This window comes from Macrotis lagotis, chromosome X, assembly GCF_037893015.1.
Source record: "Macrotis lagotis isolate mMagLag1 chromosome X, bilby.v1.9.chrom.fasta, whole genome shotgun sequence".
NCBI classification, from domain to species: Eukaryota; Metazoa; Chordata; class Mammalia; order Peramelemorphia; family Peramelidae; genus Macrotis; species Macrotis lagotis.
This window is the reverse complement of record NC_133666.1, coordinates 47389220-47410470: the sequence shown is the minus strand read 5'-3', so window position 1 is coordinate 47410470 and position 21251 is coordinate 47389220. Positions and strand designations below refer to the sequence as shown.

Sequence of the window (21251 nt, the reverse complement as noted above, 5' to 3'; positions counted from 1 at the left end):
TTCTCTCTTCCTAGCCATCAGTATGGGCTTTGAGTGTCAGTATGGTGATTTAATCTCTCTGTGTCTCAGTTTTCTAATCTGTAAAATGGAAACAATAATACTTGTACTAGCTACCTCCCAGGACCAGGTTATACTAAACCTTAAAACACCAGAGAAATGGATTATTTGACAGCTATAGAAAAGTCAGAGTTCATGGGAGAACCAAAGACAGGGAAGAGGGGCACCCCAATTTAAGCCAAAGCTACTCTTACTCCCAGGACTGGCCAGGGAGAGGGATGGAGGGGGTGGGGAAGGGAAGGGACAGGGATTGAACTTGTTCAGTTGTGGTCTTACTTGGTAAAGGAACTGGTGAGGAGGCCGATGAAGGCGACAGCTGCCCCGGCCGTCGCTGGGATTCTGCAGCCCATCCGGTCAGTGAAGATGCTCACGATGGGGGAACACAAGAAGATCATTCCCATAGCCAGGGCTCCAACCCATGCTGCACAGAGACACCAAGGAATAAGGACCCCTTGGATTGGCTGAGCACCTACTGATCGGCCACAATTCTGAGAACATCCTCCATAGCACCCAGGCCATCCCTCCTCCTCCAGCCTTCTTATAGTGGAGGATGCCAAAAGCCCTGAGAGAACCACCCAAGGCCTCAAAAACCCCAAGAGGCCTACCAAAGGCCACATGGCAACTTAGTGGCAGAGATGGAGCTGGGACCCTGGCCTTCTAGATGCCAGTGAGTGAGAAGCCAAACTATCAGCATATTCCATCCAAGATCTTTCGCCCTGGTACTTTAGGGGAAGGAAAAGTTGCTACAGGATAACAAACTCAGAACTAGAGTCTGAACTCTTGTTCCAACACTTGATCAGTTTTGAGGTTGTGAGAAAATCACGGGGCCATAGGATTTGGAACTGGAAGGAACCTGAGAAATCATCCACATTCGGTGTCGTAACTCTAAAAGTAGAGGGTTGGCCAGATGATCCCTAAGGTTCCCTCGAGCTCAGAAACCTCTTCTCCTCAGACCGTTAGCAGCTCGCCTCTTTCTGTTCTCTCTTCTCCAGGCTACATAATCTCCGTTCCTTTAACTTTTCCTCCTCGGTTAATTGCCAGCCCTATAATTATCTTCCCACTTTCCTCTGAATGCATTCCAAGTTTGCAGTAGCAGCAGCAACAACAACAAGAAACACTACTCAGCGTCTGTTACCTGAGCGGGATTGATCTGGAAATTATGAGGCCGGGTGCAGGAGTTGGGTTAAGACTGACCGAAACACAATGAAATAGCGGGATTACTTCCTGGTCCCTCAAAGCTCTGTTCCTCCTTGTGGCCTCCCTAGGATTATGCTCAGTTTACCCAATGGTTAGCTCATGCTTCAGATGTGAATGAGGCCAGTCTTAAGCTGGAGCCCCACGAGGGCCAGTTTCTTTGGCTCTGCTCCCTGGCTACCCCTTGTTGGTTCTTGTTCTTCATTATTGAAGAAGACCAAAATGATATCGCTATGTTGGAGACATGTTATGGTGTCTCCGACTGTGGCTGATCAGCCCAATAAGAGCTCGGAATGCTCTAGCACAGTTGGGGCACAGAAAGGCCATGTGAATGATGGATTCGCTAAATTTTGTGCTTCTTTTGAGCTACTATAATTCTGCTTTGCTTAGAGTATACAGCACCTTCTCTGATGTGGGTATGACATGCTGGGGGGTCCTTTGCCAGTGTCTCCCAAGCCTGGCTATCTTGCCAATATAAGGACAGTAGGCCCCTGGAGAGACTAGGTGAAAGAAAGAATGGGCAGGCTATTTGGTTTAATGGAAAGTTCACTGTATTTGTATTTCAGCTTTGATATTTCCTAAACAAGTGGTCTTGGGTAAATCACTTTCTCTTAAGAGGGTCTTAATTTCTTTGTCTACAAAAATGAGAGGATTGGACTAAAGAATATTTACAGAAGTTTCCAGTCTATATCTATGATTCGATGATTATCAGATCCATCACGATTGGCAAAAACAGTCCCTGATAATATTTTTTTTCATGGTTTTCCCATCATTCACTCCAAATTCAGAGAAGAGCAACTAAGCAACCCTGCAGGATGCCGACTGAGGAGTCTCCAGGTGCTAACACCCTCAATTCTAGAGATACGTTGTAATTATTTTTCTGCTTGTGTTGTTTCCCAGTAATCAAATGTAAACTCCCTGAGGAAAGGAATTGTGCTTTCTTGGTCTTTGTATTCTCAGCAGCTAGCACACCCTAGGTGTTTATGGTTACTGAACAAATGACACAAAGGATGGTGAGACAGCACAAAACTCCCAGAGTCCTAGAGTATTACAGCTGGAAGGAGCATTATTGATGGTCTTCTCCAATCCTTCTGCCTCCTAAGCCCCTATCTTACAACTCCTTGAAGTATGAATGTGGGGGTCCAAGTAATAGGTATGAGAAAGCTGAGGGAAAGTTCCCTTGTGGAAAGAGAGGAAGGATCAGAGAAAGCTTCTTGGAAGAAGTGACGTCTGAGTTGGGTTTTGTAAGCTCTTCAACAGGTGGAGACATGGTAGGGTGAGTCCTACTGGGGACCATGTGAGTAAACTAATGGCTACAACTGGAGATGGAGAACAGACCAACCTGGCCAGAACCTTTAATATGGGAAGTAAGAGCTAGGTAGAGTAGAATTAGATTGTGAAGGGCCTTGAATACCAAGAATAAGAAATGATGTTTTAATAAACGATGGGCACCCTTTGAAGGATCCATATTTCCAAAGCTTTCCTTGACAGTTAACTCTGAAATGACCCATGTATTTTCAATGGGAAGATTTAGTGGGTAGAGGAGCATCTTGAAAAAAATTCTCCTGCATGTTAGAGTGCAAAGGTCATTGGCCTCAGGGTCAGAGACCTAGAGTTTGAGACTGGAGTTTGAATCCCAACTTTGTGACTTAATAACTGATGCAGAGCAAATAGATGGTTTCCCTCCTCTGAGTCTCAGCTTCTTTATTTCTTCCACCATCAAATGGAAGGAGCAATCTAGATTCTGATCCTTAAGGTTCCAAATCTCATGATCCTTGGGTACTTCCAGCCCCCCTTCCCCAACTGATTCCTGAGTGAGGGCCTCATTCTTGCCCTATAGAATTCTTCCCCCCACTTTCCCTGCCCCCTTAGTTCTTGAAGATGGGCTATAAATTATTTTCCCACATGGACACTCTGGTGCTCTTTCGTCCAAGTCCTTCAGAAGAGACCCTTCTCCCTGGCCCATCGGGTCCTGGAATAAGGTTCTCTGAGGGTTGGCAGGGAAGAAGGGGGAACCTGGCTGGAGCTATTCCAATGTCTGCATTCCAGAGCCAGCCCCGGAGAACATTCACCATGGGGGCCTGCCTGGCCTACTGGTTCTGCCTTAGGCCCCTGGCCTGGGGAGAGACTCGCAAAGTCTTTGCACTCCAGTGTTCAGTGTCTTACTCAGGGGCTCCTTCACACACACAGACACAGACAGACAGATCCACTCTCTCTGTCTCTGATTCTCTGTTGTTCTGTGTCTCTGTCTCTATCTCTCTGTCACTGTCTCTCAGTCTCTCTGTCTCTGTCTGTCTGTCTGTCTGTCTGTCTGTCTCTGTCTCTGATTTTCTGTTGCTCTCTGTGCCTCTGTCTCTCTGACTACCTCTGTCTTTCTGTTGTTCTGTGTCTCTGTCTCTATCTCTCTGTCACTGTCTCTCCGTCTGTCTCTCTCTCTGACTCTGTGTGTCTGTCTGTGTGTCTGTCTCTCTCTCTCTCTCTCTGTCTCTCTCTCTCTCTGTCTCTCTCTGTCTTTCTCTGTCTGTCTCCATCTCTCCTTCCTCAGGCCAAAGGCAGCACCTTTGAAGTTTCTGGGGAGACCCTCTGAAAAGAACCCAGGGATGCAGGAGGAGCAAGATAAACTTCCCTCCTCCACCTCCCCACTCCGCTGCCACCAAAGGACCACTCCAACTTAGAGAGGGTTTCAGGCCTCAACTATTCAAAAGCATTCCTCTCCTGGGGGGGTGGGGGGTGGGCAGGGGCTGATGCTTAGTCTCACTTAAAGGAATAATGGAGCAAGGCCAAAGAAAGATAAGGGAGACAGCCTGGAGGGGGAGGGGGGAGAACCAGGGAAGGAAGGAGAGAGGGAGAAAAATAGAAATGGGGGGAGAAAGGGAGGGGAAAGAGGAAAAAAGGAAAGAACAGCAAGGGATGGAGGGAGAAAAAAGAGCAAATGGAGAGAGGCAGAAAGAGAGAGAGAGGAAGGAGGGAGAGGGTCGGAGCCAAGGGCAGAAAGGAAGGAGGGTGCTGTCTGAAGGCCTGGCCTTAGGAACAAGGTGCAAGCAGGCCCCAAAGAACAGCTAATAGGATTAAGTGGGCTGGCACCAAGTGCAGCCATCCAGAACAGTGGTGCCCCCCCCACCCCGTGCTGCCCAGGAAAGTGGATATTATGTATCCAGTGGTGCTTGCCCCCCTGCCCCCCCCAGTGCCGCCCTGGAAAGTGGATACTGTGTATCCAGCAGTGTTTCCCGACTGCCCCCAGCTCCACCCCTAGAGGCCTGGCGGGCCACACGGGGAGAGATTACTAAAAGTGGAGGTGAAGGTGGGAATGGAGGGGCCAGGGCACCTCTGCCCAGAGGAGGGTCCTCCACCCTCACACCCTCCGCCCCAACCAGGCGCTGACCATTGGATCTGAGGAAGCCAGCAGGGACCTCTCTGGGGGCCCAGAAATAATTAGTGGGGGACCTTGAAAGCACCTGTGGGAACACTCCCTGGGGGACAGGGAGTCAGCCTGTGGCCCTGAAGAGGCCAAGCAGACACCCATGGGCTTCTAGGGGCTATGACATCAGTGTTTTGTTTGTGCTTCACTCTCCCTTGGGACCCTGAGTTGGGGAGAAGTCTTGGGATGGGGTCTAGTGGAGAATGAATGAGTTGGGTGTCATAGGTCCTGAGTGTGAAGACTTCCTCTTCCTCACTTTCCCTTTCTTGGCCTCAGTTTCCTCCAGTGAAGAGTTGGACCACAAGGTCTTTGGGAACTTTAGAGTAGGCAAGGTCCTTAGAGACCCCTTTTTTCCCTTTCCCCCCTTTTTTGTTTTGTTTTGGGTCTTTGGTTTTTGCAAGGCAATGCCCCCAAGATCACACAGCTAGGTAATTTTTAAATGTCTGAAGTCAGATTTGAACTCAGGTCCTCCTGGCTCCAGGGTGGGTACTCTATCCATTGCAACACCTAGCTGCCCTGGCCCCTTCTTTCTCTAAAGGAAAAAATGAAGCTCAGAGGCTAAGTGATTTGTCCCAAGTCACAGTTCAAGGAACCAGACAAGATTCTAGGTCTGGGGACAAATAGGCTAGACTCTAGGCTAGAGGAGAACGCTTCTGGGACTCCTTCCCTTTTAATTCTACCTTATGGGAAGAGCTGGAAAGAGTCCAGGAAGGCAGAGAGAGCATGGAATGTTCCTGAGATGACAGAGGGTTTTGGGGGTCTCTAGAAAAGAGCAGAAGGCCCTAGACTTGCCTCCTCTAGCTGTCTGCTCCCTACTCTCTCACCCCACCCTCATATTGCCCTAACTCACTCTGCCAGCAGCTACTGGCTCCATATTCAAACCTGGGGTACCAGGAGGAGGGGTCCTGACCCAGAGCCAAGCATGCTTTCATCTAGAGATCTTGGAGTTGAGTCTCCTCTCTTGGCTCAAGGACTAAGGGATTGAGTCATTCCAAAGTGGAATGAGCAGCAGCAAGTTCCTCATGTCAGCAACAGTGTCTTGAGCAAGTGCCCTACAATTGGAGTTTTGTTTTTCCCCAGTGGATGAGCACATTGATCTTGAATGGCCCTCCTCAACCTTCCATAGCTCCCCATTAAGACAGGCATTGAGGCTTCTGCCCCTCTTCTCCACCAGTCTGGTTCTACTGCTTTGTCTTCCACCACTCCCTCTGCTTCATCCAGATCAGTCTCCTCATTGACTCTGAGCACAGCCTGGCCTCTGAGTTTTGTTCATTTTCCCTTGCCTCCTGTTCATCCACAGCCCAGCCACTCTCCACGGCTCAGCTGACATCAAACTTCCTTCAGCAAACAGTGTGGTGGAGTGTTCACTACCAGGCTACCAAGATGTTTCTCCAATCTCCTTTTTTACTTCTCCCAGCCTTTTGCCACAGTTTACCACCATCTCCTCCAACTGAGATACTCGCTCCTTAACTGACTTCCATTTTGCTTTGGCTCCTACTGGATCCTCAGTCTCCTTTGCTGGATCCTCCTCTTTTTTCCTGCCTCCTAAGTATGGATGTCCCCCAAGGGTCTGCCTTCAGCCCTCCTCTCCCCTCTTTCCACTTGGTGATCTCATCAGTTTCCAAGAGTTTCGTTATCATCTCTAGGCGGATGACTTTGAGATCAATTCGTCTACTTCTCTGTGTAGACCCAGTCTTTCTCCTGAGCTCCAATCACATAGCACATATCACTTGGACATCTTGTAGGCATATCGAGTCCAACGTGTTCCAAGGGAGAATCACAATCTTTCCTCCCAAATCCATTCCTTCTCTAAACCTATCCAGTATCGCTGATGGCGCCACCACACTTCCAGTCACTCGGGTTCAAAACCCTGTAATCATTCTTGATTTTGTATGAATGATTTTTTCACTATCTGTTCACCTCATAGGAGCTTTAGCTTCTTTCAGAACCCAGCTCAGATGCCACTTCCTACAGGAGGCAAGGCCCAATCCTCACCTGCAAATACTGGCACCCACTCTCCCTCTTGAAATTATTTTGTATATGCTTTTTGTTTAACATACATTCAGTACATACACAAGGAAGCTTCCTGAGGGCAGGGACTGTTTCATTTTTGTCTTTGCATTTCCACTGCCCTGCCTATGGCTTTAACAGACAATTGTAAAATTGAATTAATGCAAATCAAATAAGTGTGGGGAAAGAACAGTGGGATGGGAAGAGAAAATATCTGGATTTTCATTACAATCACTAAACTATAATACATTTTATAATAAAATTTATGAAGAGCCTACTATGTGCCAGATCCTATGCTAAGCATTTCTGTTCGTGCTTCAGTTTCTTCATTTGTAAAAATGGAAGTGTTAGAAGACATGATTTCTAATGTTCCAAAGGTTTTTTTTTTCCCACTTTCATTTCATTTCAGCTCCCACATTCTCCACTCTCTGTTCCAAGTTCCCTTCAGTTCTCCAAAGTAGGTGTGAGGGAGAAACTATACAGGAGCACAACAAATTTCAGAGTTGGGGGGCCCTCTAAGGCATCTGATGCCCATAGAGGCATCCCCCACTGTAACATACTAGACAAATGTTCATCTAGCCTCTAACTGGCTACAGCCAGGGAGGAGAATTCATTTCCTCCCAATAGTGACCTGTTCTCTACTCTTGGACAGCTCCTGTTAGATTTTCTCAAGAGGATGCAAAACGATCGTTTCTATACCTTCCACCCATTATCCTCTAGGGCCAAGGAAAAGAAAACTAATTCCTTGTCTAAAAGATGAAATTTCAGATAGTTAAAGAAAATTCCATCTCCTACCGCTTCCCTGTGCTGATAGGTACCACCTCCTTCCAACACCTCTCTAGGGTTGAAATTTTATCTGTAGCCTCCCTAGTTTGTCTTCAGGCTCTGTCCCCTATGCCTGAATCTCACCTAACCCAACAGACCTGGGAGGAACAAAGGAGTTTCCAGTGACTCGTTCAAGGTCTTTCAGCACAGCCAGGATAGAATGCTTTGGTCTTTTTTCCAGACTGTTGTCCCTAGATGAGAACGAAGGGACAGTTTGACTCAAAGGAGGAAGAGTTCAATGGGTCTAGAAAGGCAATTGGGAGCCAGATTGTAGAGGGCCTTAAATGCCAGCTTAAGGAGCTTGTCTTGTGTCCAACCACAACGGGGAGCCACTGAAGGTTGTAAGTAGAAGAGTGATGTTGTCACACTTAAACATTTGTATAATATTTGGGCAGCTATGTGAGGGATGAACTGAAGAGGGAAGAGACTAGTGTCCAACAGAAGGTTATTCCCATAGATCAAAGGAGAGGTAAGAAGGCTCTGAATGAGGTAGCGAGGAGATGAATATATATATATATCATGTAAGGAAGCTGACAGATTAATTCCAGTGAATTAATCATGCCGTCTTCAGATTCCTCTTTAAAAACGGCAAGGCTAACCCTTTAGCTGGGAAAGAGTTTTTCATCTGTATTGCTCCCTGGCAAAAAGAATAGACTTGCCGGAGAAGCCTGTAGCAAAATAGAGAGAAAGGTCTCCAAGAGGGGAGCTAGGGACTCGAAGACAAACCTTATTCCTCTCACATCAGGGGAGCTGTCAGACATGGGAGATCCAGGCCTGTAACACTCAGACTAGGTCTAGGGCCTTCTCTGGGCAAAAGGGAAGAGTGAGGCTGAGCAAACAATCTCACTTCTCTGCGCCTCAGTTTCTTCCTCTGCAAAATGGCTAAAGAAGCCTCATCCCATGCAGTCCTAAGGATGGTGGTGAACGACGCTTTGGGTAAACCTTAAGGAGTCTCGGCAGAGTGCCCATCATACAATTAGGCCCAAGTTCTTGGGGGCTGGACGATGTCAGTGCTTTCAGCCAGAGAAAAATCAGAGTGAATTTACCTTTGGATTCCCTCCCACACCCCTCTGGCCCCTGGTGCATACCTTGCCTTGCCCTCCTGGTTACATAATTGAAAATTATCCTGAAATGATTCTTTTCTAGGAAAGGAGACAAAGAAAACTGAATAGTTTTAAGAGAAGGCCTCCACATTTCCCATACTGTTTTCATTGTTTTCAAGATTCTCAGAAAGCGGAGTTAAAGACTTTATCCACTTTAAAGTGGATTAGCCCCAGTGCCTGCATCCTAGCCAAGGCCTGTTCTGCCTTTCCCACCCCCACCCCTGCCTGGTCCTCTCCTGCCTGGTTTCCTCCTGCCTGGCCCCCTCTTGCCTGGCCCCATCCTGCCTGACCTTCACCTACCTGATGCCCTCCTGCCTGGCCCCCTCCTACCTGGTTTCTTGGCAGCCTGGGAACAGTTAGGGCTTGGAACAGAATCTGGGGCCTGGGCACTTTTTTGTGTTGAGGGGGAGAATGGGCCTGAGCTCTCCTTCCTGATTTTTTCAGACACCCCCCAAGGATTCCTCATAGGGTATTGTATCCCTCACTGCACTGGACCCCGTTCTCTTCCCCCTCCTCCCCCTTTCTTTTTTCCCCCACATCCCCTTGCCCATCCCCACCCTCTCCCAGCAAGAATCAATTCTCTGATCAGCTCCATCTCTTAGATCAGGGTTTTTAACCCTGGGGTCTGTGAATTTAAAAATATTTTGATAACTGTGTTTCAGCATGACTGGTTTTCTTTGTAATCCTCTGTATTTAGTTTCATGCATTTAAAAACATGACTGAGAAGGAGACCATAGGCTGACTCAGCTGCTTCAAAGGCTCCGTGGAAGGGAATAAACATTTCTAGACCACCTCCGATGCAACAAGCACTTGCTACAAATATGATCTCATGGGATCCTCACAGCCCTTCGAGGGAAGTGCTATTATTATCCCCATTTTACAGTTGGGGAAACTGAGGCAAATCACAATGATTATTTTTTTCAAGTGAATTGCCCAGGGTCACCCAGCTAGTCAGAGTATGAGGCTGGATTTGAACTAAGATCTCTCTGTCTCTGGACCCAGGGCTCTATCCAGGGCACCACCAGCTCCCTCAGAGATATACAAAAAGGTTAAGAACCTCTGTCTTAGATTGTGCTCCCATATTTTAATCCTTCATGAAGTCCTAAAATTGACTTTGACCCACTACACAGATAGAGACAGGTCTGCATTTGTTATGAGAGAAGAGGAGGGTCTGAACTACAGAGGTGGGTTTGAATAGAGAGGAAGGGATTCTTCCCTAGTCTATCCATGGAAACTGTGGGGCAGGGGGCCTCTTTCCAAATTCCAGCAAACCCCTTTTCCCTACCCCAGGGGGTAAGCCTAGAGAAGAGATCTGGGAATACAAGAAAGATCTGGCAAGGCAGAGTCCCTAGTCTCCCAGAAGGCATCTAAAGGCAAGAAATCTGGACAATTTTCAGGGACATTTTCCCAGGAGGCTGCCCTCTTCTCCTGGCTGAAACTGTAACTATCACCCTCCAAATTAGGATTAATGTCAAATCACACCAATGAATCCCTCAGGGGTAATGAAGTGAACAGAAAAGGTTAGATGGGTCTTTATGATAATATGTAGTCTCTTCCATATCAGAATGCAAACTTCTGGAAAGCAGGATCCCCTTAATAAATAAATGCCTTTTCATCCATCCATCCATCCATCCATCCATCCATCCATCCATCCATCCATGACATCTGTGGATCCCACAAAAATCTTGAGTGCACAGATTGTTATCTCCATTTTACAGATGTGGAAACTAAGACCACATGGCTAGTCACCAGTAAGCTCTGGTCTTCCAGTTCCAAATTCAATTTTTTTCCCACTAGATCACTCAGAGGAGTAGCTAGGTGGTGCAGAGCACTGGCCTTGGAGTCAGGAGGATGGGAGTTCGAATCCAACCTCAGACACTTGCCACTTACTAGCTGTGTGACCTTGGGCTAGTCACTTCACCCTGATTGCCTCCCATCCAGGCCCATCTCCAGGCATCCTGATTCCTATCTGCTCACTGGAGCCAGATGACTCTGGAGGAGCAAGTAAAGCTGGAGACTTAGCACAGCCCCCACTCCCCCAAGTCCAATTCACTTGCTTATCATCACATCCCCTCCCTGGTGTAATGGTCTTCCATAACGAAGGCTGAACATCATCATCCTGTCACACAGAACACTGGACCAGCAGTCACAGGATTTTAGAGCTGAAAGGGGCCTCAGGAGAATGCCAACCAAGTGGTCATCCAGGTGCTGCTTGAATACTTCTTCTAGAAATAGGGAACTCCTCACCTTCCCCCTGAGCCCCCCAATCTGTTTCACTTTTGGATAGCCGTGATTCTTCCTTGCTTGGTTTCCTGCTCAGCCCCCTGCTTTGCTCTTGGTTCTGCCCTCTGGGGCCAAGTCACTCTTCCAGGAAATAGTCCTTCAGACCCATCTCTAAGCTGTCTCTGTCCAAGGCCACCCACCCACCATGTAGCCTGCATTGGGATGGCTGCCTTTGGGCCTGTTAAAACCCACTTGAGGGGGTTAGGAGTGGGAGAGTTTCCTTAAGAAGTCTCTCGATTTCTGGGACCATACCAGGGCCAGCTGGGAAATGGCAGCAACAGATGGGCTCTGGGAATTCAGAGTGGGTGGGAGCGGGGGCGATTTCTCAAGCGTCAGCCTGCCATCAGCAATGGTGCTGTCTGCCAGGCTGGGAGGTAGAAACAGCAACACTAAGAGACCCGCCTCCTCAGTGCTCCCTTCCCCCCTCTCTCCCCCCCCTTTTACCATCCACAGCAGCTGCATGTGTGATGAGTAGGCCCCTCCTTCCCCCATGGGAGGGGATGGACAGGCCTTGTCTGCTCTTCCCAGACTCCCACATCCAACACCAGCAGCTTGACAGCATCAAAGGATTGTGTGGTTTGGAGCTGGGAGGGACCTTAGGGATCACTTACACTGACTCCATTTTACCCAGGAAGGACTGGAGGTCCTGAGGGAGCATAATGATGGGCCCAGGCATATCCCCAAGCTTCCCATGCTCCCACAGTTACCTCCCTCCCAAAATCCCAATAGCCATCCCCCTGGCTCCAGGCCTTCCTTTCCTGTCTTTCCCACAATAGTATTTACCGTTTCTACTATTTCTATGGCACTAATGGAATGATTAGTGTCACCAAGAGGCAGCATGGTCTTGTAGAAAGAACATTGGCTTCAGGGACTTTGGGCAAGCCTCTTCTCATTTAGGATACCCATCTATAAAATGGACTCCATGATCTTTCTAGCTCTAGGTCATATTCTCCTTGTGTTGCAGCTGGGGAGCATGAATTAACTCTCTATGGGTGGTGGGGAGCTTCTCACAGGGGGGTCCTGAGTCTCCTCCATGAGATCCATAATCAGTCAAAAAGAGGCCACTCCATTATCCACACCAACTGGATGAAGAAGGCCGAGCGTAGTGGCTCTTAACATTTTTGGCCCAGGACCAGCAGACCATACATGTGTCTGAACTTGCCTGTCTTTATGAGTGGAAGCTCCATAGAGTGAGTGGCATACCCTATGAAAGGAAGCTGAAATGGGGGCCCATTGAATTAGCCAGCCTTGCATCTACTGGGGACAAAGACTTCAAACAGGCAATGAGCCAGGACCTGAATGGAACAGAAGAGAATGAGTCCGGTTGCCTTGGGAAAATTACACAAACTCTTGGCCTTTTTGGTGACTGCTTTTTAAAAAAATTTTTTATTTCTTTAAGGCAATGGAATCAAGTGACTTGCCCAAGGTCACACAGGGCAATTATTAAATGTCTGAAGTCATATTTGAACTCAGGTCCTCCTGACTCCAGGGGCAGTGCTCTATCCACTAGCCGCCCCAGGTGACTTCTTGATACCTTTCTAAACCCAATGTTCTCTCATCTTTGGGTGGTAGTGAGTCTGGGAATGCCAGCAAAATCCAAAAGATTAACAGTGCTGTTAGATTGACTCATGTTGACTGGAAGGAATGCAGGAGCCCATCACCAATGATGAATCTGGGGTAAGCAGATGGCAAATATTTAAGGATGAGTGTAATTGGACAAAGAGGTGGATTGGTCATCTAGCAAGAATGATTGGTTACAGATGGCTAACTGGAACGCTGCCTTTAGGAGAGATGAATGTACTGGTGAGGAAGGCAAGGAGGGCAGTCTATGGAGGATTTCCTGGGGCATGGGCAAGAATCACATAGGATGAAGAGAGGATGGTGTGCAATCTGTGCTGGTGAAGGGATCCTAAATCCAAGAGTGAGAAGGGATTTCTCAGGCCATCTGGCCCAACCAATAACTGACTGAAGGCCACATTTACAATTTCCCAAAGAGTTGGCATTTAGTCTGAGCTTGAAGACCTCTAGTCTCTGCAGGGTCTCAAGGTAACTTTTCTACTTTGGGTCACCTCATCATTAGAAGGTTTTGGGGGGACACTATCAAATTGACCTCTTTGCAAATAGATGAAGCCACAAATGACTTCTCCCAAGGTCACTCAGGTAATAAGTGGCAGAACTGGGGATGAGGCTGCTCCTCAGCCCCAAGGTCATGAGATGGTCTATGTTAGACACGAGTCCTTCTTGAAAGAACTCTTAGCTCTCTCACATTTATCATCTCTTGATCCTCCCAGAAGCCTTCATTTAATAGACCCAGAAGTCCTATTTTCATCCTCCCACACTCTCCATCAGAACCCAGGCCTGTTCCAATTGGTTACCTAACTTCTTTCTGTCATTTCCACAATAGCTTTCAAAACCCTAAGCCCCAAGGAATAACGGAGACTGCCAGAGGGCAACTGTCCCACTGCAAACACTCTGGTCCTCCATTTTCTTTTTACTTGGTCTGCTAATAAAAATAAAACCAATTCCCATTTCTAGGCCTCTGAGAGGTTTACAAAAGGTTTTCCTTCACCAGAGCCATGGGAAAGAGCCCATACAAACTTGATTATCCTCAACTTTCAGAAGAAAATGAAGCTCAGAACAGAACAACAGTTTGCTCTGGTTTCCACAAGTAGCAAAGCTAGAAATCAAACTCAGATCTGATCTACCAATAAAGTGCTCCTTCTCCTCTGATTCCCTCCTTTACTCCCCTTTCCTTATTTGTCAGCCCCTGGAAAGTTAGGGTTTCTCTTGGAAGTTGTTCCCCAAATTCTTCACACTTTTTTGCTTTTCTAACTTACATTGATTTTCTCCCAGGGCCCAGGAACCAGCCCTGCCATTTATTAGCTGGGGGACTTTTGTTAAGTCACTGAACCCCCTTGTGTAGCAAGTAAACTAGTGTCTGAAGTATCTTCAGCCTCTATTGTCCTGTGATTCCAAGTCCAAGAATGAGCCTCCAGCCTGTTCTCCCACTGCCCTGAGCCTTGGTTTCTCATGTGCTGTAAAGTGGAGATAATATTACCCAAAATATCTACCTCACAATAATGTTATGCATCTTGTAGACCTTAGAGGGTCAAATATATGTTAGGCATCACTATTCTTTTTTCTTTCTTAAGTTTTGACTGTAGGCCTACCTTCTGTTTTGGGGGTTACCTGAGGAATGTTGCAAACATTCTGGGAGTCTGTGAATTCTCTACCCTCTGTAGGCCACCATTGGCCAGACACACCCTGCACTCCCTGTAAATCCCTGAGCTCTATGGGCTCTCGAGGCCTTTGGGAGTGGCTGAGCTCATTGGGTCAAGGACTGGGGCAGCCCAAGACGGACCTACAGACAACCCGACTTGGGAAAGAAGAAAGGACTCCAAGGGCATTGGTTCTCAGCTTTCCTGGGAGAAGTCCTCTGTCAGTGGGTATAGATTCCACTACCAGTCTCAGTCTCCCTATAGAGCCACAGAGAAAGAACTGGGCCTACACAAAGAGAAAAGCCTAGATCCTTTCCCCTTAACTTAGTCATGTTCAAGGCTGACAAGGGCACCTTAATCAGCAAGGAAGAATTTCTTTGACCGTTAGCCCTTCTTAAAGGGCTTCAATTAGGCCCTGCATCATATTAGAAAAGCCATAGGCTGTATAGCTGAAAGGGCCCTCAGTGATCTGGCCCAATCACCTCATCTTACAAATAAAAAACCCAGAAGACCCTCCCATTGGCTACAACTTGGGCCTAGCACATCGGGAGTTTGTTGACTGACTGACTGACTGGGCAAGGATCAGTTTCCATTTTCAAGATTCAGGTTATGTAAATATTGATGGAAAGCAGAATTTCCAAGCCTCTTGTCGTGGGCCCATTTCTGCATATGGATAACAAAGGGCCTATGGTATTGTTCAATGCCTTAGGTCTTCTTTTAGACTCTAAAACGCAACCAGCCTCATAACAGGGAGCAGCTGCCATTCAGATACTTCCCAGGGTGCTTGGAGTTCACATATTGCAGCCACATGGGAACCCAGCAGCTCATCTCCCAGGCTGAGTCCCTCATTGATTGATTAGGTCATTATAGTCAGTGACCAAAATTTGACAAATCTGGCCCACAGAGGTGGGGGTAGGGGTGGGGTTGTTTCCTTTGTGTGGCAGGGATCTTAGAAGTTAGCTAGTCTATACACTCATCCTACACAGGAAGAAAGTGAGCCTGTAGCCAGAGGCAGAAGACCCAAGTTTCAACCTCTTAGCATGTGCGTGATCTTGGGCAAATCACTTCCCCCTCAAAGACCCTCAATTTCCTCATCTGTTAGGAAGATGGGGACAATCATCTTTGCACTGCCCAACTCACTGGGGTGTTGAAGGAAAGGAATTTGTAAACTACAACGCCCTATGGAAATATCAGCTACAATAGCCATGACGAGGGTAATGGCCTGGATTCATATAGCACCTTAAAAAAATTCTTTTTATCATGGACTTAAATATCAACAAACATGAACATTTCCATATACAACAAAGACAAGAACAGAGGATTGTATTCACTTGGCATCCTTCTTCAAAGAAGCTCAAGTATTTTCATGTCTATTATCTCACATTCTCTCAACAAAAGTAGCCATCCCATGTTACAGATGAGGAAATTGAGGCCCAGAGAGGTGACATCCAAGATCACACAACAAAGTTAATGGTAGAGCCAGGAGTGAGATTCGGTTTCCTGGTTCCCATTACAAAGTTTTATGAGCTAGATCATACAGCTTCCTGTTTCCGGAAGTCTGTCTTATAAATGGAGGGCGGCTCAAAGCCTTGTTGCAGGCTACATATACAGAATAAAGGTGGGAACTTGGGACAAAGGGTTGAGGTAGATGGAGATAAGGCATTGCCTAGGAAGGACTCCATCTGAGATTTTTTTTTAATTTACAATTTTTTTTTTCAGATAACAAGTATTTATTTTCTCTCCCTTCCACCTCCTTCCCCTACATTGAAGGAAAAAAAAAGCTACCTGGGATTTTGTTCTTGCTCTCCCTCATTTGCTTGGAAAACAAAAGGATCTCAAAGAGTTGAAAAAAACGGAGTTGCCTCAGATCCAGATAATTCTTGTGGCGTTTCTTTGGCAGTGATCTCCCTGAAATAAGTTTGGGGGCATAAGATTCCAAAAGAGGAATTAATTGGGAGTTGTGAGGAATTTCTAATTCTAAATCAGATAGATGTCCGGCATAATATATTCCAACTTGGTTCTGGATCCAATAATTTCAAAGACAAATGAAACCCCTTAGCTGACTGACTAGATGTTCAGAGTTTCAAAAGCGCTAATCCTTGAAGGAAAATCTCTCCTTCCAGAGGGGGAAAAAAAGGCAACCACAGCTAAGATTCTGGAAATTCATAGATCTCCCTCTTTTTAGGAGAAAATAGCTGAGCTTCCCCCCCCCCCCCAGTCTGTTACTAGTATGTAAAAGACCTACCTGCTTCATTTAAAAAAAATGGAACTTAGACTTCCGTGTTCTACGCTAAAAAAAAAAGAGATGGTACAGTATAACTTCTTATGGTGAGGAAGTATCACCTCAGTAGAGTTCCCCAGTCAAAGCCAGAAGGTAGAAAAGAGATAACCCCACAAATCCTAACTCAACAGAGGGACATCAAGCAGTCACATCTCCATATAAACAGCATTACACAGATACAGTCTCAGAAGAGAAGGCATTGTAGCTCCAAGATCAGAATTGGGGAGACTGAGGAAAGGCCTCCTGTAGAAGGTGGTATTTGAGCAGAATCTTGAAGAAAACCAGAAGAACAAGAGTCAGAGGTGTGGAGGAGAGCAATCCATGCCTGAGCAAAGGCCTGGAGATGAGAGACATAGGGCCCTGTGTAAAGAATAGTTAAGTAGACTAGTGTAGCTGGATTGTAGAGGACACAGAGGACAGCAAAATATAAAACTAAAAACGGAAAAGCTCAGCCTCTGAAGGGCCTTATCAAACAGGGGACTTTATGTTTAATCCTAGGGGTATTATTAATTAAGGAGTCACAGTTTATTGAATAGTGGGGAAGACATGTTCAAGTGAAAGCAGTAGGAAAATCAGTAGAGGATGGATCGTAGTAGGGAGAGACTTAAGGCAGGAACACCAACCAGCAGCTATTGTGACAGACCAGGTGTGAGGTGATGAAGGCTTCTAAGTAGGGTCGCAGCCCTAGGAGTGATGTGAAGGGGCTGCACACACATATCTGGAGATACATATTCACATCTACATATATATATATATATATATATATATATATATATATATATATATATATATATATATATTAGTTACAAAAGCTGAATGATAGGCCTTGGTAATAGTTTAGAAATGGAGGGGGTTTGTGTAAGACACCTAGATTTTGAGCTTTTTTGTGGTTGGGAAGATGGTGTTGCCCCAACAGTTCTAGAGAAATTAAGAACATGAGAGGGTTGAGGGGAAAGAGAATAAGTTTTATTTTGGGCATGCTGACTTTGAGATGACTGGATTATCCAGTTAAAGATGTTATAAAGGCAGCTGGTGGTGTGAGACTGGAGCTCAAAAAAGAGGTTAGGTTTGGATTGTCTAGATTAGGGAATCATTTGTGTAGAGATGATCACTGAACCCATGGTGGCTGATGAGATCACCAAGTGAGAGAAGTATAGAAGCCAAAAGCAGAAGGCCCAGGCTAGAGCCTTGGAGACACCAAGGAGAATGCTCAGTGGAAACAGGGTGAGGGCATCACCAGAATCTTTGGCAACTCTAAAGCATCAGAGAAATAAGTTGCTCCTCAATTACACATGTTCTCCATTCATGTGCTGTCCTATGTATGAATACTGCCCATATATGGCACATAGATATGGAAACTGGAAAGGCCCTCAGAAACCAGCTCATCTAACTCCCTCATTTTACAGGTGAGGAAACACATTCCCAGAGAAATCAAGAGACTTGCCCAAGACCACACGGGGAGTTAGTGTTAAGTCCTGAACACATATATTTCTGAAGTATGTCCTTCATGTATGTGATAGTATATTATAATGAAAAAGGCCTTAGAATATATCATGTTAAACCTCAAAGAGACCTGAAACACAGAACAAGTAATGTCAGAGCTGGAAAGGATCTTAGACTATAGAATGTGAGTGAATGGAGTTTAAGAACATCTTTTGGGGTTAGGAGAGATCTTGGAACATAGACCTCAAGGAAACATTAGTGTATAGAATAGAGAATATCAGAGCTGGAAGAGACCTTAGAACCTAGACTATAGATCAGAAAGCTGGAGAATGTCTGGTCCAGAGGCCCCATTCTTTAGAGGAGTAAACTGAGTCCCAGAGGTATTCCTTCTACTATATTACAAATCTGTCATATAGACCAAATCAACAACTCCTCTTCTTCCCCTTCCTCAATCCTAACCAATTTAGAAATGAACATAATACACAAATGAAGAAGAATAGCCAATATTTATATAGTCCTGATATATGCTAATGCTCTAAAACTATTATCTCATTCAATCCTCACGTTAATTCCCATTTTATAGATGAGCAAACTGAGATTAAGTGACTTGCCAGTTGTTAAATATTTACTAGCCTGTTGTTGGCTGGTTGGGGTTGACCCCAATCTAAGGCTTTTTGCTCAGGGATTCTAAGACATATATCATCAAGGCCAAGACAAGGATCCATTATGGGGTAGGGTCAGGACAGGAAAGAGTGTCTCTCCTTGAGCTGAATTCCTCACCTCATGTCTGACGAGGACCAACTGGTTTGTGCCACCAGCTCCATCCTGTCTGACCCTGTCTTCATCACCCAGCAGAAGAGCCTGCTATAGGTTAGTCATTGTCCCCGGGAGGGTAGGTAAGGAGAGGTCATAACCTGACCAAGGCAGTCATATGATATGAACTCCTCCACCCTCCCCACTTCCTTCAGCCCTTCATAAACACACCTTCTCCCAATAGTTCACTGTTGCTGAATGGTCATTACACAATTGTTGGTTCTGTCCTGAGTGTTAATGATTACATAAAGAGGAGGGATTCACTGCAGCCTGTGGCATCTGGAATGCCCCCCCCCCAACAGCAAAGTGTCCTGTATGACCCAGACAGATCTCAGGTCCTTCAAGGACCAAGACAGGACTAGGTCTAAGCTCAGTGTACTCCTTCTAGATAGGGCATATCAGGGCATGGGAGCCTGTAGAGGGGAAGAAGTGGAAACAGGAGCATCTGTAGCTAAGCCCACCCATATCTAGTTCCTCTTTCGGGGCACTTGCTAAGAACAAGACAAATGTCTTTCTCCAATACAAACTCCAGACTTCTACTTTTGTAATTTTCCTGTATTACTCTAACTATGCTATTCTCTATTCAGAATCCTTCCATAGCTCCCTAGTACTTCCTTAAGTAATCTAGAAACAGGTCAGCTGGGTCTAGAGCACTGGGTTTAGAGTCGGGAAAACCTGACATCAAATCTGGCACTTCCTAGCTGTGTGACCCTGGGCAAGTCACTTAACCCCATTTGCCTCAGTTTTCTCATCTGTAAAATGAGGTAGAGAAGCAAGTGATAAACCATTCCAGTGTCTTTGCCCCTTAAGGCCTACACAGTGCTTTCCTCACCAGAAACTTGAGTAGGAGACACAACTGAAAACCAACAACTAAACAAAACCTAGAAACCCTTAACTCTGGCATTCAAGACCCTCCACAATCTAGCTCCAGCCTACCTATGCACACTTATTTCCTAACCCTTTCCTGCACAACTTCCATGTTCCCATCAAGCTGTAGACTCTCACACTCTCTCTCCAACCTCTGCTTTTGTTCACATGGTTCCCTGTGCTTGGAACAGACTCCCTATCATGCCCTGCTAAGCTTAACTCATATGTCCATGAATCCTTCCTTGTTTGGTATCAGTTGAAAAAGCTGACCCTCCTCTCATGGCACTTTGGACTTGAATGAATGAATGAATGAATGCATAAAAAGCATTATTAATCACTTATTGTGCTAATCACCAAGAATCCTAAGAGAAAAGTAGGCCCAGTCTTTGCCCTCAATGACCTTCCATTCTAATGGAACCAAACACAACACGTAGGAAGACTCCACTGCAGGGAGGATGGAAAGGCCCCATGGTCTTTAGGGTAACAACAGCAAAGCAGATGCTCAGGCCTAGTCTTTCAGGCCTTTTCCACTGATAAAACTCTCTCAGTTTCTGATGCTGAACCACTGGGTGATGCTAAAGTCTTGGGGACTTCTTTTGCCCTTGAATCAAGGTAGGACAGCTTGTATAACTTGCCACATAAATGGAATTGAATTGAGGAGGGCCCAGAAGAGAGTGCATTAGGCCCTTGTAGGAGTCAGAGGCAGAGGGTTGGGCCTAGAAGCTCCCCAGGAGCTGGGGCTCCCAGTCTCCTCGGGATCCGAGTGCGATGTGCGTGGTCATTCCCCATACATCAGCTCTACATTAATACTAATAACTAATCTTTCCGTGACATTAAAGAAGAGGCCTTACCAGCTACTTTTCCTCTGTATCCTGCAGTCCAAAGGACTCTAGCATTTGCTTTGCAGCTGGAATAGCTTTTATATGTGTCCTCTATCCTATTCTAAATAGGAGTTCCCCAGAGCAGGGATGGTCTCAGTTTTCGCTCTGTATCCCCAGTGAGCTTTTGGTATGATGCCTCCTTTGCCCACAGTAAGTAAATAAATGCTTTTTCATTCACTCATTGCCCCTAAGGCTTACAAAGTGCTCTCCTCACCAGAGCCCTGTGGTGGGGAGGAAAGATTGCCTCATTTTTCAGAAGAGGAAACCAAGGGGAAAAGGTGTGATGTTCCACAGCTATTAAATGGGGACTCAGGTCATCTTCCATTACATCCGGCTACTTTGGTACATCAGAGCTAAAGAATTTCCTAGAGGACGCAGCCAAAGCCCAATGGGGAGGAACATCTTGCTGGAGGTCCCCAGCAGGGCAATGGCAGGGCCAGGCTCTTCCTACTGCACTTCCCTGCCTTCCTGATACATTCTGTTCCTCTGCAATTCTGGGCCACAAGCCTTAAGACGTTTCAGGAGGGTAAACTCTAAGGACACACTCTAAGAGCCAGCTCTATTTCAGAGAGATTACTCTGTCGGGATCTGCAGATGAGGTAAACGGCAGGGCTCCCCTGTGTACCTGTTGTAAAGAAATTCCTAGACATTCTACACTCTCAGGCCTGGGCTTGTTTTGCTTAGGTAGTCTTGCCAATATGTTCAGGGCCCCAAAGAAATCAGGAGGTAACATTAAAAAACATCCCAGAAATCCTTATACTCTTCCTGCTGAGAACCCTAGAGTCCAAGGGCCAGCACATGTAATTTTAGAGGTGAAAGGGCCCTGGGAACATAGAGGTAGCAGGTTCTTGCCTTGCC

At 46.3% G+C, this 21251-nt stretch overlaps 1 protein-coding gene across 1 annotated transcript in view; it reads right to left on the bottom strand.

Moving 5' to 3' along the window:
• SLC16A2 (solute carrier family 16 member 2) overlaps nucleotides 1-21251 on the bottom strand; it is a 100893-nt gene that overhangs the window by 21637 nt on the left and 58005 nt on the right. Inside the window, exon 2 of the mRNA XM_074208619.1 lies at nucleotides 334-478. Within this exon, the coding sequence (XP_074064720.1) occupies nucleotides 334-478 (145 nt within the window). The remainder of the gene's footprint in view (nucleotides 1-333; nucleotides 479-21251) is intronic.